The sequence below is a fragment of the Balaenoptera ricei genome, chromosome 8, assembly GCF_028023285.1.
Source record: "Balaenoptera ricei isolate mBalRic1 chromosome 8, mBalRic1.hap2, whole genome shotgun sequence".
Lineage (NCBI taxonomy): Eukaryota > Metazoa > Chordata > Mammalia > Artiodactyla > Balaenopteridae > Balaenoptera > Balaenoptera ricei.
In genome coordinates this window covers 14470169-14485662 of record NC_082646.1, presented here as the reverse complement: position 1 = coordinate 14485662, position 15494 = coordinate 14470169, and the positions used below count along the sequence as shown (strand labels likewise).

At 50.9% G+C, this 15494-nt stretch overlaps 1 protein-coding gene across 1 annotated transcript in view; it reads right to left on the bottom strand.

Annotated features, from left to right (window-relative positions):
* Nucleotides 1-2107: 2107 nt before the first annotated feature.
* TMPRSS13 (transmembrane serine protease 13) overlaps nt 2108-15494 on the bottom strand; it is a 32129-nt gene continuing 18742 nt past the window's right edge. Inside the window, 8 exon segments of the mRNA XM_059929302.1 lie at nt 2108-3748; nt 4459-4611; nt 4756-4898; nt 6105-6203; nt 8920-9092; nt 9992-10154; nt 11732-11775; nt 15298-15390. Coding sequence (XP_059785285.1) covers nt 3722-3748; nt 4459-4611; nt 4756-4898; nt 6105-6203; nt 8920-9092; nt 9992-10154; nt 11732-11775; nt 15298-15390 — 895 coding nt within the window. The 3' untranslated portion in view covers nt 2108-3721.

Sequence of the window (15494 nt, the reverse complement as noted above, 5' to 3'; positions counted from 1 at the left end):
GTAGTTGTTAGTTTGGGGGAAGCTTATTTCAGTTCTCTTGGCCTTGTTTCCTCATCTGTAAAATAGAGATAATAACAATGCCTACTACATGCTCACAGAAGATAATACACATGAGGTGTTCAGCACAGCATCTGGCACATGGCAGACGCTCAGCAAAGGCTAGCTATTACTGTCATTATCGTCATCATTATCATTACGAGGAGCTCTCTCCACGTGCATCTCTCAATGTCCTCCCAATTGCAGCAGGACGTCGGCTAAGCAATTATGGAAAACCATAGGTCTTGGGAATCTAACCAAACCCCAGAGGCAGCTGGAAGGGCAGCAAGGCTGTAACTGGCTCCCCCTCCAAAGAGCCATCATCACCTGTCCCACCCCCAACGCACTCACTTGACCCTCCCCCTTTCCCCAGGGAAATTCCGGGGAAATTCAGCCGTCAACAGAGCTGACAAAGCCAGAGAGTTTGACTGGAACCTGGAGGTGCCTGGGGCCCAGGGACCATAGGACAGTGTCACCAGCAACACCTCCCCTCAGTACACACACCCATCTCCCTGGAGATTCTGGATCAATTTGGGAAATCCCATCACCCACCCTCCATGATTTTTATAGCCTCTATAGATGTCCTGGGCCTAAGGAATATTTTTCTCTTCCCATCTAGATACTGCTTTTTCTCTTACCTCTCCCTGACACACACACCTCTGCACCCCAGCAAATCAATTTCTGCCCTAGGGAGCCAAGAGAGCAGAGAAAGGGTCTGGTTCCTAAGGAAAAAGGAACAGAAATGGCCTAAGCCCTAACTCTCTGCCCCAAGGCCTAGCTTCTGGGATATGACCAGCTTCCTCTGGGGGGCAGAGATGGCTGGTTATCTTCCAAAACAGGTGTTTACTCTTGCATGGGAACTGCCCAGGGACTGACTTTCTTCGTGCCTTTCCCACTTGATCTAGGTGGTGCCATGTGATATGTTGACACCCATAAAATATGAGTGAAAATGACATGTATCACTTCTGAGCCAGAGCATCTAAGAAGTGGATATGCTTTCTTCATCTTTTCTTTCCTCTGTCCACCGGCTGGAAGCAGATGACAAAGTCACTAGGCTGAAAGAATCTGAGCCCCTGAAAAATCATGTGGAAGAAAGCCTCCCATTGGCCAGACACCCTCACTGGACTGTTAGGTAGATGAGAAATAAACTTGGATTGGGTCAAGCCACTGAGATTGTGGGGAATTTGGGGATCTGTGACAGCAGTTGTGCTACCCCTACTGCTAAATATAGTAAGCCTGGCACCTGCCCCCTCCCCATGCTTTGTCCTGCAGACAGAGCAAGAAAATAACTGGAGGAAGGATTTCCCCTGGCGTTGACAGGGGAGATTAAACAATCTTGGGGTGTGCAAAGGCCAGGCCCATGGGGGCAGGCCTGGAGAAATCTGTGCTCATGGCTGGAGGCACGCGTGTGTGTTGAGGGTGCTGGGAATTCATCGTGGGATCATAATGGGTGAGGTCAATATATTGATATTAAACACAGGAAAAGTAAGTGCAGAGCAAGAAGGACTAGATCTTTCAGAAGAGGCCAGTGGGACCGCCCATCCAATTCTCTTGGAAACAGTTGAGTAAGCATTGGGGTTTCTTTGTAAACATGCCTTTTGCTGAGCTGGCAAAGTCAGAGGCAGAGAAAGAGGAAGGAGGGAAACAGAACAGGCACTGGCCTGCTCTTGTCCCACCCCAGCTGCTTGGTGAAGACTCACCTACTCTATTAAGACTCATTTCAAATCTCACCTCATCTATGAAGCCTTCCCTGACCTCTCTAGGTGCAGCTACCGGCTGTGTTCCAAGCACGGTGTCCACACTGAATCACAGCTTCTATCACACTGGGTCACGACCATGACTTCCTGAGGACCACTGTGGTTTTTGTACCACCTGGGCCTGGTGCAAGTTCCTGGTACAGAGCAGGCACCCATATGGTGGGTGAATGAATAAATAAATGAATGTGTGATTAAATGAGCAGAACCCAAAGCTGAGGAACCAAAACTAAGAACAAAAACTGAGGATGTCTGGGCACCTGGGTGGACAATCTCAGTTTTCTACCTGGGGTACCATGAAAACATCCAGTGACACATTTTTCAGGTCACACAACTTTTATTGCTGAAGACCACTGCTAGGGGTGCTGTGGATGTGAATGTTGCCGTCCCCCCAAAAAACCCAGCTGTGATAACACGTCACCAGGCCCCTCAGACCCTGCCCAGTGATGCTAGCCAACTCCAACTGCTCTTCCAGAACAGTCTATCCCCCGAGCAGCCGCCTGCCTGGGCTGGGCTGGGCTGATCTGCTCGGACCCTGCCGATGGGAGTCATAGCACTACCAGACAGACCCAAAGATGGTAGGAGAATGGGATTGCGGGAGGATCGGGTGCCCCAGAGAAAAGGATGGGGAAGGTCCAGGACTTCAGCTGGTGCGGGGGCTAGAAGCACTGATGCCCTGCAGGAGGGGCAACTCGGGTCCTTCAGAAAAGCTCTTTGGAGGGCCTGGGGACAGAGCCAGCTTTCTCTCCAAGGCAGTTTTCATGGCAACACTGTGTCTCTGAGAAGGTGAAAGATGGAGAAAGCTGAGAAGAAATTCCAAAGTCCCAGGACAGCCCTGGGTACCAGGGATGCCCATCCACCTGGATTTTCCCAGGCTCCAGGGCCAACAGAGAAGCAGCATTGGTTCCTTCATGCTCCTGCAGCCCTTGGATGCAGCAACGGCCATGGTTCTCTTTGTGATGGATTTGCCCGCCAGCCCAAGTGAGGATTTGCTTCCCTGAGTATCTCAAAGGGCCCCTTGAGGGCAGGAGCATTCTGTGGGACTCCAGAGGGGCACAGCTGCCAGGAGTCCCTCTGAGTTCCTGAGGTGATTGATGTTAGCTCTCTTGGCTCCTGGAATTTTTTTTTTTTAATTTTTATTGGAGGATCGTTGATTTACAATGTTGTGTTAGTTTCAGGTGTACAGCAAGGTAATTCAGTTACATATGTACGTAAATCCACTCTTTTTTCTTTTAGATTCTTTTGCTCCTGGGATTTTTGGAGAATTTTAAAAAATACATCTACTTCTATTTCTTGAATATAAAAATAAAATGAAATGAAATTTGCCTCCAACAGCCTGTGACTGTTGGACGAGGACAGCGAGCCCTGTCCTGAGTTGTCAGCGGGGACAGCCACGGCGCGGCCCCAGCAGGAGGGCTGAGAGGGGAGAGGCCGCGCAGGAGGCCAGTGGGAATATCTTCCTGCTAGGGATGGTCCCGGTACTCCATGAAACCTATTACTGGCCCTTGATGGCAGTTGACGGCTGGGCCACTGGGGGAGGCGACCCATTCTGGACTAGTCTCCAAGTCAGGGTCAGAGAAGCAAGAATTCCTGATGTGACCTTCCAGGCCCTTCCCTGGGCTCCACCTCCTCCATCCATTATGGTCACCCCTGTGGGAACCTCCATGGTGTCCAAACGGTTATCTTCAGGTGATTTCCAGCCTGGCGTGTGAGAAGAGCTGACAGCTCTCCTGGTTTCTGAAGACCTTGGGAAAGCAGTGACACACACGTGTGCCCATGCACACACACAGGTGTATTCACAGAGGCAGCAGACAGTGGAGGTGGCAGTAACGATGGTGTCTGGTGGCCTTTAGCCCAGATGATGGTGCCTGTGGCCCGGTCACATTGGCCAGAGTCTTTACAGCAGCCAGTGCCGTTCGGTGAAGCCAGACTTAGGCTTTCTGGAAGCGTGTCTCACTCTGAGGAGAAGAGGGAGAACAGGGTGAGGGTGGGCAGGGTGTGTCTAGAACACAGAAAGCTGAAGGTGGGGCCTCAGGGCCTAAAATTCAGCCCAGCTGTCATCGGGCACTGCCCCTCAGAGAAGAGGGGCAGCCCAGGGGAAAAGATGGGAACAGGACCCGCCCCGCTGGATTTCCAGAGAAGCCTTCCCATCCCCACCTGAGCCCTCACTGCCTGGGCAGAGAAGGGAAGGGCCGGCACAGCACCCCAGCTCTACAGCTAGGACGCAGGCCCAGGGAAGGTAGGGGCTGGACCGGGTCCACAGAGGTGGGGGGTAGACCTCCGTTTCCTGATGCCCAGTTTCCCAGGAGACCCACCTCCTGCCAAGAAGGGGAGGCCTCCTCCTGTCAGCGTGTGGGCTCACGAAGCAGCCATCACTGGGCAGAGGACAGTGATGCTGGGGCCGGTACCCAGCCTAGACCCACCACTTTGCAACCCTCTGAGCTCTGTTTTGCAGGAGGAAAAGGGGCGGAAGAAGCACAGGCAGCGGGGGTCGGCCCAACATTTGACTCCGGTCCTGTCCTGGTCATTTCCACATTCTGAACACCCCGAAAGGCGAAGGGGCAAGGGGACCTCACCGAGACCCTTGGGAAAGGCTAGGCCCTCTTCCAGGCACCCCACCTTTGGGAGTCCCCGCCTGCTGGGTGCACACACGCTGCAGGGCTCTCACCTCCATCTTGCTGTATATCCAGTGGAGGACTTCCGTCACTTTGGTGTACACGCCGGGTTTGTTTCTCTGGCCACAGCCCACGCCCCAGCTGGTGACCCCTGCCAGATACCAGTGGTGGTTCTGCTCGCAGATCAGGGGCCCCCCACTGTCTCCCTACAGGGGAGTGCACGCGCATCAGCAGGTTGACGACTCTGATCATCAGATCATCACCTGACTCTCCCTCCAACCCCAAAACCCCAGCCTTCCTCCCTTCCCTTGGGGTCCCAGGGCCTGAGCCCCACGCGGGAGCAGCCTCACCTGGCAGGAGTCTCTCCCTCCTTGCAGGTCCCCCGCACACATCATCCTCGGGGTGAGGTAGCTGTTGTAGACCAACTCGTTGTTACACTTCTTGTAGTCGATGAGGTTGACCTGCACCTCCCGGAGGAAGGGGGATGTCCTCTCTTCAGTGCAGGGGAGGAGAGAGAAGACGGGAAGGGAGTGAGACTCTGGGCGGCTTTGTGGCCTTCCAGCTGCCCACCCCACACCCCAGACTGGCAGCCTCCCGGGCGTGGAGGGCACCATTCCCATGGTAGGCCGCCCAGGATGTATGGGCGCATACACCCTCACACCAGACACAACTCACTACACGTAACAGAGACGCACGTACACAGACAAACTCACAGGCCTATCGGGCTTACATGCTGCACAGTGCCTTTCTGTATTCAAAGCAACGTCAAATAGATCGTTTCTGGTAACTACGTGCTCTGAGGAGCGCAGGTGTGATGAATCCATTTACAGAAGGAGAAATTTAGGGCTGAGGGAGGACTTGCCCACGGTCACCCAGCGAGTCAGTCACAGGGCCAAGATCAAAACGAGGCTGCTCCTGGCCAGTCACCGCTCCATCCCACGAGCAGGTCCTGACACCTGCGGCGGCCACAAGCTCACGACTCTCGTGGCAAGGCCAGCTGACTGCTGTGCCCTCCTGCCCAGTATACATAACCTTACAGACCGGACACCAGACACGGCCACCCTGTGATCATGATGAAGTGAGGGAAAACCAAACCGCTTCCTAGCCTTGTTTCCGCACAGACAAAACACAAGGTAGGTCAAACCACGAAAGGACCAAACAGCCCCCTGTCCCAGACAGGATGAACAGCTGCTGCTTCTTCACCAACTACAGCTTTAGACTCAGTCTATTAACTCTTTCTAAACGAGATGATTAAGCTATCCACTCACAGGATTATCCCTGCTTTCCTACAAGCAACCAATCTAGAGAAAGACTTCGCTTCTTTGAACCCCCTTCAAAGCACCCGAATCCTATAAGTCCTTTCTGACACCCTCTTGTCGAGACGCCCCACGGTTCTCCCTGGTGTGAGTTCTCCCTCGGTGCAATGAGCAATGAACCCAGGTCTTTCAAAGATAGGGGTTTTCCTCGTGTTCTTGGCTGGGGCACTGTCACAGCAACTGCTTTGATGTATATGCAGGTGTATACACACACACATTCACACCAAGGCCCATGAATCTGTATATCCAAACCCTCATCTAGGTAGACCCTCATCCCTATACCCTGACATATCACCCACACACACTCTACATAGACACATATGTATACACACACACACACACACACACACATACACACACACACTCTAGCATCTGCCTCTCACCATCTGTCTCCTTGGTCTTGCCGAAGCCTGTGACCCAGCAGGTCTCATTGAGGCTGAAGGTCTGTCCATGCATGGGGAGGCAGGCAGGGTGGACGTGTGCTGTGACAAGACCTCAAGACATCAGTGAAGGGACACGGCTGGAGGTTTTGGGGGGGGTGGTGTGTGGAGGGACAGGAGTACCAATGTCCCAGGACCTCCTCCTTCCCCCCAGAGTGCTTCTGAATCTTTCAGGGCCTTGAACTGACCAGGCAAGAAACTCAATCGCTTTATCTTGACCCTCCAGCCTTCAGGGTGCCATCAGAGTCCCCCAGACATTCTGATTTTTCAGTGGGTGACATGTGAGCAGATGCATATGTCTTGGAAGCTCCCCTGTGCCCAGCTGATACTGGGTGGCTGAGGGTCTCTCTGCTTCAAGAGTGGCTGTCCTGGCTGAGCCTCTTCCACGCCAGACCCTCAGAGCAAGCAGCAGTGCAGGCTAAATCCCAGGTATTACTGCCATGATGTCTCAGGGGTGTGTCCTGCCTGGTCTGGGGAGGGCACCCCTGGTTGGCCAGGGCCCGAGCCTCTCCCTCCAGGGTGAGACAACCTCTCCAAGTGGGGAGAGCACATCCCTAGAGGCACAGGCCACGAAACTGCTGCTCCCTTGCTCCCACACTCAGAATGATATAGAAGGTGCTGTTGTGCATCAGTTCATAAGCTCCCTCTGAGGACCAGTGTTCCCATGTGGACTAGAGCATCAACCAATTTGCAAGAAGAAAAGAGGTGATAGAATGTTTGCAGTGTTCACAGTTGTTATGCTTACTGCAGCTTCCCGTGCCTAAAACAGTGCCTGACACATAGAAAGTGCTCATAGGAAGGAAGGAAGGAAAGAAGGAAGGAAGGGAGGGAGGGAGGGAGGGGAGGAGGGAGGAGAAAGACAGAGGGAGGGAGAATGAATGTAAAATTTTTCTCCTGTAAATTGGGAGTCTAACACATTTCTCTGCTAAAGAGTAAACAAACAAAAAATAAATGAAGGGATGGCATCAATTATTAACCAAAAACACAAAACATGACTTCTTAAAATAGTCTGTGCCTATTTTTGAGACATGCAGTCTTAAAAACATGTAACACTGTTATATATTCTACTCTTTTTATGGGGTAATTAAATTTATCAGTGAGCCTTCACAAGTTTTCTCAGCTAGTACTGTGACTTCGAAGTGCTCAGCCTACCAGACAGTTTAAGAAAATCTGCCCTGATCTCTAAACCAAAAATCAGCGCACATGGTCTGACCACAGGACTACATAAATCTAAGCTGTGACTGTCTCAGCCTAGAGATATTCTTCCTTCCCAGGAGAGTGGGATGGGGTAGGACAGGCTATCAGAGTCTAGAGAGGGACAGCTGCAGTCTGAAAAGCATAGGTAGTGCTATAATAGCTTTAATTTAGTTTTACAAATTAATTATATTTGGAATTCCAAATAACATTAAGGGGGTTTGGGGTGATGGCAGGTAAGATCTGGATAGTTAGCCAAATGAAGTCTGGGTTTTACAAGGTTGGGAAGGCCTGTCCTGGTCCTTCAGACTGCCTGCCCCCTTTTATGTGTGCACGAGGGGCAGGGCAGGGGCAGCACGACACCCCCATCTCACCGTCCCAGGCTCCACAGACGAGGCTAGGAGGGGCAGGAGAAGGGCAGAGAGGGCTCGCCCATGGCAGGCGGTGGGCTTGGCTTCTGCTGGGCTCAGCTCTGGGCCGGCTCCGCCCAGCCCAGTCCTGCGTTGGGGCTGGGGTTCTCCTCCCCACACCACTGTGATGAGCTAACCGCTGTGACTCAGGACCAACACCGCCTCTGTAATTAATGTGCCGGCAAAGGCCAGCTCACAGGCCCAGGGCACCAGAAGGGCTGGACTACCCAGAGAGCCCTCCAAGGCTTCCAGAAGCCTCTGTAGCCTGCCAAGACCGATTAGGTGCCCAAATCTGTGCCACCACGGCTCCCCGGGGTGCCCCCGACATCACATCACTAGCTTCTAAGTGGCTGTTTGTGTGTGTCATCCGTTTTGTTCTCTTTCCAATGGAACTGCAGAGCCGCTATGTAGTAGACACACGGTATTTGATGCGTGAACAAATGGGTGGATGAAGTAATGAAGAAAAGCTCTGATCTCCTGAGAACTTCAGTAGCATTTCCTTCCTGTAGCCCCATTTGGTCCTCAGCTCCAACCTCACGGCAGTTAGATGTTTGGATGTATAGGTACTTTCCTTGTGTTCCCAACTTTGGTGTCAGCAATTTGCCAGCAGAGAGCAGCGTGGGAAGAGCATAGCTTAGGAGCCAGACCCAGCTGGACCCAGTCTTGGAGCTGCCACTTATTACTGCATGGCCTCGGGGAATTCTCTCTCTCTAAAGCTCCTCTCCTCAAATGTAAAATGAAGCTAATAATAGTACCTGCTCCACAGGATGGGTTGTGAAGAGTAAGTGAAATTGTAGATGTAAAATGCCTACCACAGTGTCTGGTCTCTGTTAAGTGCTCGATATACCAGTGAAACAATTCGATCTGTTTATCCTGATGAAGACCAGTATCCAAACCCTGGCTCTGTCACCAATTTGCAATGTCAGATGTGTCACTGGGGCAAGTTTGTTTCCAACCTCTGGGTCTCAGTTCCCCTAACTGTAAGACAGAGGTGTTCCACTAAATGATCTCTAAGAGTCTTTGACATCCACCACGCTGAAGCTCTGGACCCTGGGATGGGTCAGCGGATGCTGCCAAGTGTAAAGGCTGCGCCCCAGAGCTGCTGGATGAGCGGCGGGGGGGGGGGGGGGGGTGACAGGCATGGATCCACTCACCGGTCAGAGTCAGGGGCTCAGAGAGCCGCATGAGGGCGATGTCATAGTCGTCCTTGCTGTCCGTGTAGTTGCTGTTGATAATGATCTGGGCAATGGAGGCTCCCTCGGGCAGCTGGTGCAGGTTGTTGGTGCCCGCGTACACCTTCCAGCCCTCCAGGATCTTCTCCGGGTTTCTGCCAGAGCCACAGAGAGCATGGGCCAGTTACCACCTGGCAGAGCCCTCTGGCAGCATCCGCTGCACACAGGGAGCCGCAGGCAGAGCACCACTGGAGGCAGGAGAATGGATGAAATGACCTCTGGAGGGAGGTCTCTATCTTAGCCCAGGGATCTAGGACAATCCCCTACTTCCAAGAAACCGCTCTGAACTGGCGGTTCTGTACCTTACAATAGAAAACGGGAGGGGATGAGTAAGACTTCTGGGACCACTGGCCCCACTGTCTCCTCTGGACGCCACCAAGGATCAAATAAGGTGGATGGGACACATCTCAGTGGTAGTATCCTCAGCAGAAACGGAGCTTTCGACAGGACAAAGTGACCCACTGAAACCTCGCTACTGGGGAAGCCAGTGCCCCTGAGGCCTCGTCTCCGAGCCCTTTCCTGTCCACCAGCTCGAAGGACAGGCCTGGCTGGTGACCGTCAGAAGCTGACTGCACTGCCCTTCCCACAATCCCCATCCCTCAATTCCTGGGACAGCATTCCTGATGTCTTGGGCTCCTCCCCTCTAACTTCCAGTTTCTGGAAGCAGCAACAAGCCCCAAACCTCTTTATTTCACCCTGGTCTTTAGGGCAGGCTCACAATTCCTTCCTTCTACCTGCCTCCCTCTCTCCCTTGGAGCCACCAATGGTATTTTCTCACTCTGTACTGGCTCGGAACAAGTAATCCCAACTCACAGCCCCAGGACCAAATACCAATGGCAAATCATGGTCCTCGCCACACATGTGCCGCCCAACCCGCAGGGTCCAGGCTTACAAACAAAGCCCTCCTCCACAGAGAGAAGTCAGTCTGCCCTCAGCCCTTGCTGGTGTCCCCGACCCTCAGCGGTGTCGCATCACTGCCCCCTTGGGCACTTACATGAAGAAGCAGTGGGCGGCGGTGAGAACCCACTGGGCATCGATCAGCGTGCCCCCGCAAATGTGGGTGTGGGCATACTGCAGACTAACTTGCCAAGGCCACTTGCTCTCTGGGGCCAGCGCCCCGCCCACGATCCGCCCGGTCATGGCCCTCAGTCCACAGTCTGGGGAGAAGCAGAAGAGATGAACTAGTATGAACTCAGCTTTTCTCGGAGCTGCTACCATGCTCCCAGGCCCAGGGAAGCTCAGGCAGCCGCATCCTGAGGGCACCACCCACCCATGGAGGCCGCTGTGCTCACTTAATCTGATGCGGCACAGCTGCTTCCTGCCAACACAGAGCTCCCACATGGTGGGTTAGCTTTCTGGGATCATCCAGTGGGAAGTTTGGTCCTAGGAAAGATCCTCTTTCCTACCACTCATTCATTCTTCCATTAATTCGATAAATGCTTCCTAAATACCTCATGCTTTGGGCACTGTGCCAGGCATTAGGACCATAGCGGTGAATCCCAGGGCTGCTGTCAGGAGCTTGGGAACGCAGACCAAGCCTAACATGACCCTGACTTGGTAAGCACTGTGATGGGGATCGTTTCAAAACAAAGGAGAGGGCTTCCCTGGTGGCACAGTGGTTGAGAGTCTGCCTGCCAATGCAGGGGACACGGGTTCGAGCCCTGGTCTGGGAAGATCCCACATGCCGCGGAGCAACTAAGCCCGTGAGCCACAATTACTGAGCCTGCGCGTCTGGAGCCTGTGCTCCGCAACAAGAGAGGCCGCGATAGTGAGAGGCCCGCGCACCGCGATGAAGAGTGGCCCCCGCTCGCCGCAACTAGAGAAAGCCCTCGCACAGAAATGAAGACCCAACACAGCCATAAATAAATAAATAAATAAATTAAAAAAAAAAAAAAAACAAAGGAGAAAAGCCCTTCCCGTGATGCACAGCTAGTTCGTGCCCACATGTTTCCTCAGTGGGTCATTCCGTGCTGTTGGGGACCCTGCACCCCAAGCGGACATTTCCAAACATGTTCTGGAGTGAGTCCTCCCCCCGAAATCATGGACAGAGTTTGTTCATATGTGTGTTCTTTCTTTGAAGAAGGAGAGAGGGAAGAGTCAGCGGTGGTCCGAGGGGGCTCCATCCACAGCACTGTGCCCCCTGCTCAGGGGAGCACCTCACCTGGTCACCATGAGCACACAGCACTCGTGGACCCGATAACAGTCTGGGCTTTGGGGTCAGACCCAAGGTCCAATACCAGCTCCTTACCTACCAGCGGTCTGATCTTAAGTAAGGCAAAATTTTCAGTCTCTTTTAAGTAAGTGGACAATAATGACACCTGCCTTGTGAGAATTAAACGTAATCACGTTTGTAAAGCCATAGGAGCAGTGCCTTGGCATCCAGTGTGCTCCGTAAATGTTGGCTCTGGATCTAGCTCCATGTCTATTGATAGCAGAGCTTTAAGCTGGCCCTGACGTGCTCTCCCAGTCCTCTGCCCTCCACCCAGAATCCAGGAGACTTGAATGGCGAGGTTGCTGGGCTAAGCAGAGTCAGGAGAAGGGGAAATGCTACCCTGAGAATGTCCATCCAGGTGCCTTACAGAGACCCTGGCCCTGAAGCAGGCCTGCTGCTCCAGCCCCTCTTCCTGGCTTGGACACCCAGGGCTGGCACTCTCCCTCATAGGGACCCCACACCTCTTCCCCCTGACTCCCACCCCACACAGGCTACTATCCAGGAGAAAGGGCATCCTCTTACGGGAACACTGGAGAGCCACATATTGCTGGGAAGGGCATTCAGACCTGCAGGAGGAAACACAAAAGATGAGAAAAGGGCACGTTAGCTGCCTCCTCCAGGAAGCCTTCCGTGATTGGCTCCTGCTAAGTCTCATCCCATCCCCTCTGCACAAGAATATGGAGATTCTTTTCTTTTCTTTTTTTTTTTTACACCATCTTTATTGGAGTATAATTACTTTACAATGTTGTGTTAGTTTCTGCTGTATAACAAAGTAAATCAGCTATATGTATACATATATCCCCCATCTCCTCCCTCTTGCGTCTCCCTCCCACACTCCCTATCTCACCCCTCTAGGTGGTCACAAAGCACCGAACTGATCTCCCCGTGCAATGCAGCTGCTCCCCACTAGCTATCTATTTTACATTTGGTAGTGTATATATGCCAATGCATTCTCTCACTTCGTCCCAGCTTTCCCTTCCCCCTCCCCATGTCCTCAAGTCCATTCTCTATGTCTGCATCTTTATTCCTGTCCTGCCCCTAGGTTCATCAGAACCTTTTTTTTTTTTTTAGATTCTGTATATATGTGTTAGCATATGGTAATTGTTTTTCTCTTTCTGACTTACTTCACTCTGTATGACTGACTCTAGGTCCATCCACCTCACTACAAATAACTCAATTCTGTTTCTTTTTATGGCTGAGTAATATTCCATTTATATATGTGCCACATCTTCTTTATCCATTCATCTGTCGATGGACACTTAGGGTGCTTTCATGTCCTGGCTATTGTAAATAGTGCTGCAATGAACCTTGTGGTACATGTCTCTTTTTGAATTATGGTTTTCTCAGGGTATATGCCCAGTAGTGGGATTGCTGGGTCATATGGTACTTCTATTTTTAGTTTTTTAAGAAACTTCCATACTGTTCTCCATAGTGGCTGTATCAATTTACATTCCCACCAACAGTGCAAGAGGGTTCCCTTTTCTCACACCCTCTCCAGCATTTGTTGTTTGTAGATTTTTTGATGATGGTCATTCTGACCGGTGTGAGGTGATACCTCATTGTGGTTTTGATTTGCATTTCTCTAATGATTACTGATGTTGAGCATCCTTTCATGTGTTTGTTGGCAATCTGTATACCTTCTTTGGAGAAATGTCTATTTAGATCCCATTTTTGGATTGGGTTGTTTGTTTTTTTGCTATTGAGCTGCATGAGCTGCTTGTATATTTTGGAGATTAATCCTTTGTCAGTTGCTTCATTTGCAAATATTTTCTCCCATTCTGAGGGTTGTCTTTTCATCTTGTTTATGGTTTCTTTTGCTATGCAAAAGCTATTAAGTTTCATTAGGTCCCATTTGTTTATTTTTGTTTTTATTTCCATTTCTCTAGGAGGTGGGTCAAAAAGGATCTTGCTGTGATTTATGTCATAGAGTGCTCTGCCTGTGTTTTCCTCTGAGAGTTTGATAGTGTCTGGCCTTACATTTGGGTCTTTAATCCATTTTGAGTTTATTTTTGTGTATGGTGTTAGGAAGTGTTCTAATTTCATTCTTTTACACGTAGCTGTCCAGTTTTCCCAGCACCACTTGTTGAAGAGACTTGTCTTTTCTCCATTGTATATTCTTGACTCCTTTATCAAAGATAAGGTGACCATATATGCATGGGTTTATCTCTGGGCTTTCTACCCTGTTCCATTGATGTATATTTCTGTTTTTGTACCAGAACCATATTGTCTTGATTACTGTAGCTTTGTAGTATAGTCTGAAGTCTGGGAGCCTGATTCCTCCAGCTCCATTTTTCTTTCTCAAGATTGCTTTGGCTATTCGGGACCTTTTGTGTTTACATGCAAATGGTGAAAGTTTTTGTTCTAGTTCTGTGAAAAATGCCATTGGTAGTTTGGTAGGGATTGCATTGAATCTGTAGATTGCTTTGGGTAGTATAGTCATTTTCACAATGTTGATTCTTCCAATCCAAGAACATGGTATATCTCTCCATCTGTTGGTATCATCTTCAATTTCTTTCATCAGTGTCTTATAGTTTTCTGCATACAGGTCTTTTGTCCTCTTAGGTAGGTTTATTCCTAGGTATTTTATTCTTTTTGTTGCAATGGTAAATGGGAGTGTTTCCTTAATTTCTCTTTCAGATTTTTCATCATTAGTGTATAGGAATGCAAGAGATTTCCGTGCATTAATTTTGTATCCTGCTACTTTACCAAATTCATTGATTAGCTCTAGTAGTTTTCTGGTAGCATCTTTAGGATTCTCTATATATAGTATCATGCCATCTGCAAACAGTGACAGCTTTACTTCTTCTTTTCCAATTCGGATTCCTTTTATTTCTTTTTCTTCTCTGTTGCTGTGGCTAAAATTTCCAAAACTATGTTGAATAATAGTGGTGAGAGTGGGCATCCTTGTCTTGTTCCTGATTTTAGAGGAAATGGTTTCAGGTTTTCCACCACTGAGAATGATGTTGGCTGTGGGTTTGTCATATATGGCCTCTATTATGTTGAGGTAAGTTCCGTCTATGCCTACTTTCTGGAGAGTTTTTATCATAAATGGGTGTTGAATTTTGTCAAAAGCTTTTTCTGCATCTGTTGAGATTATCATATGGTTTTTATCTTTCAGTTTGTTAATATGGTGTATCACATTGATTGATTTGCATATATTGAAGAATCCTTGCATTCCTGGGATAAAACCCACTTGAAGATGGAGATTCTGACCTTTCTCCCTCCCAGTGGGACAGACCCTTCCAGTGCTTTCTGCAGGAATGGGGATGGCTTAGTGCAAACCATGCCCACTCTTCTCCCAACCTCCCAGTTTTTCTGTGCAGATTGCACATGTTGGCTAGGTCCATGTCCTTTGAACTCATGACTTCACTGTCCCAGCATCTTTCCCCAGCTAAACAGATGACCCAACATTCCTCTGACAGTTGCTCCATGTTCAGCCCACAACGTAGCACGCGAACCACCCAGCACAAAGCAGGCAATCCAGGAGGCAGCTCACTGCCTCCCTTCCCTCCCCATGCCTTCTTCTCTCACAGCCTGGTTTCTCCTCTCCCCTCCCCAAGGTAAACACTGCTAGTTGGTGGAGCACCACCCCCCAACTCCTCCCCTCCACCCAGTGGCGGTGGGAAAGAGCAGCTGCAGTGCGAAGATGACAGATGGCGAGGCCCGGGGGGATGGCAATGCTGCTCAGATGGGTCTCCCTGCCCCTGACTACCTGCACCTGGTACTCCCCCTCCCCATGCCCCACCCCAGTGATGTTTCCCCCTTTCCACCCCAAGCCCCCCTCCCTGCAGCAGCTTTCAGTCCAAACATCAGGCTGACCAGTGGCCCCGAGGTTTATTCATTGTCTCTGGCAACCAGGTAAACTCTTGGGGGCCCCTCTGACCTCGAGGTGCTCTGCGCACCCAGCTTCGACTGCTTTCAGGTCAGGAGGCAGGTAGTGAAGGAGAGCTGTTTCTGAGATGCTCCTGACATTCACGAGGGACTCCTGGAGGTGTGGTCCCAGAAAGGCCGAGGGAGAGGGGCTCCCTGACTCAGAGCACTCCTTCACTCCCCTGCGCACAGCTGACAGCCTGGCCCGCCTCACACACCTGTAGATGCTCTCCTGGAAGGTGGAGCTATATTTGGAGATTGAGAAACTGCTGTCAAAATTCCTATTGGTCACCTTGGCTGTCCGGTAAGCGCTGCAAGGGAGGAGAGGGAAGAAGAATGAACCTCCTTGAGCCAGCGCACACCCATGGTTCCCCAGCCAGCGTTAGAGTCCCAGCGAGCCCTGCTGCAGAGGCCA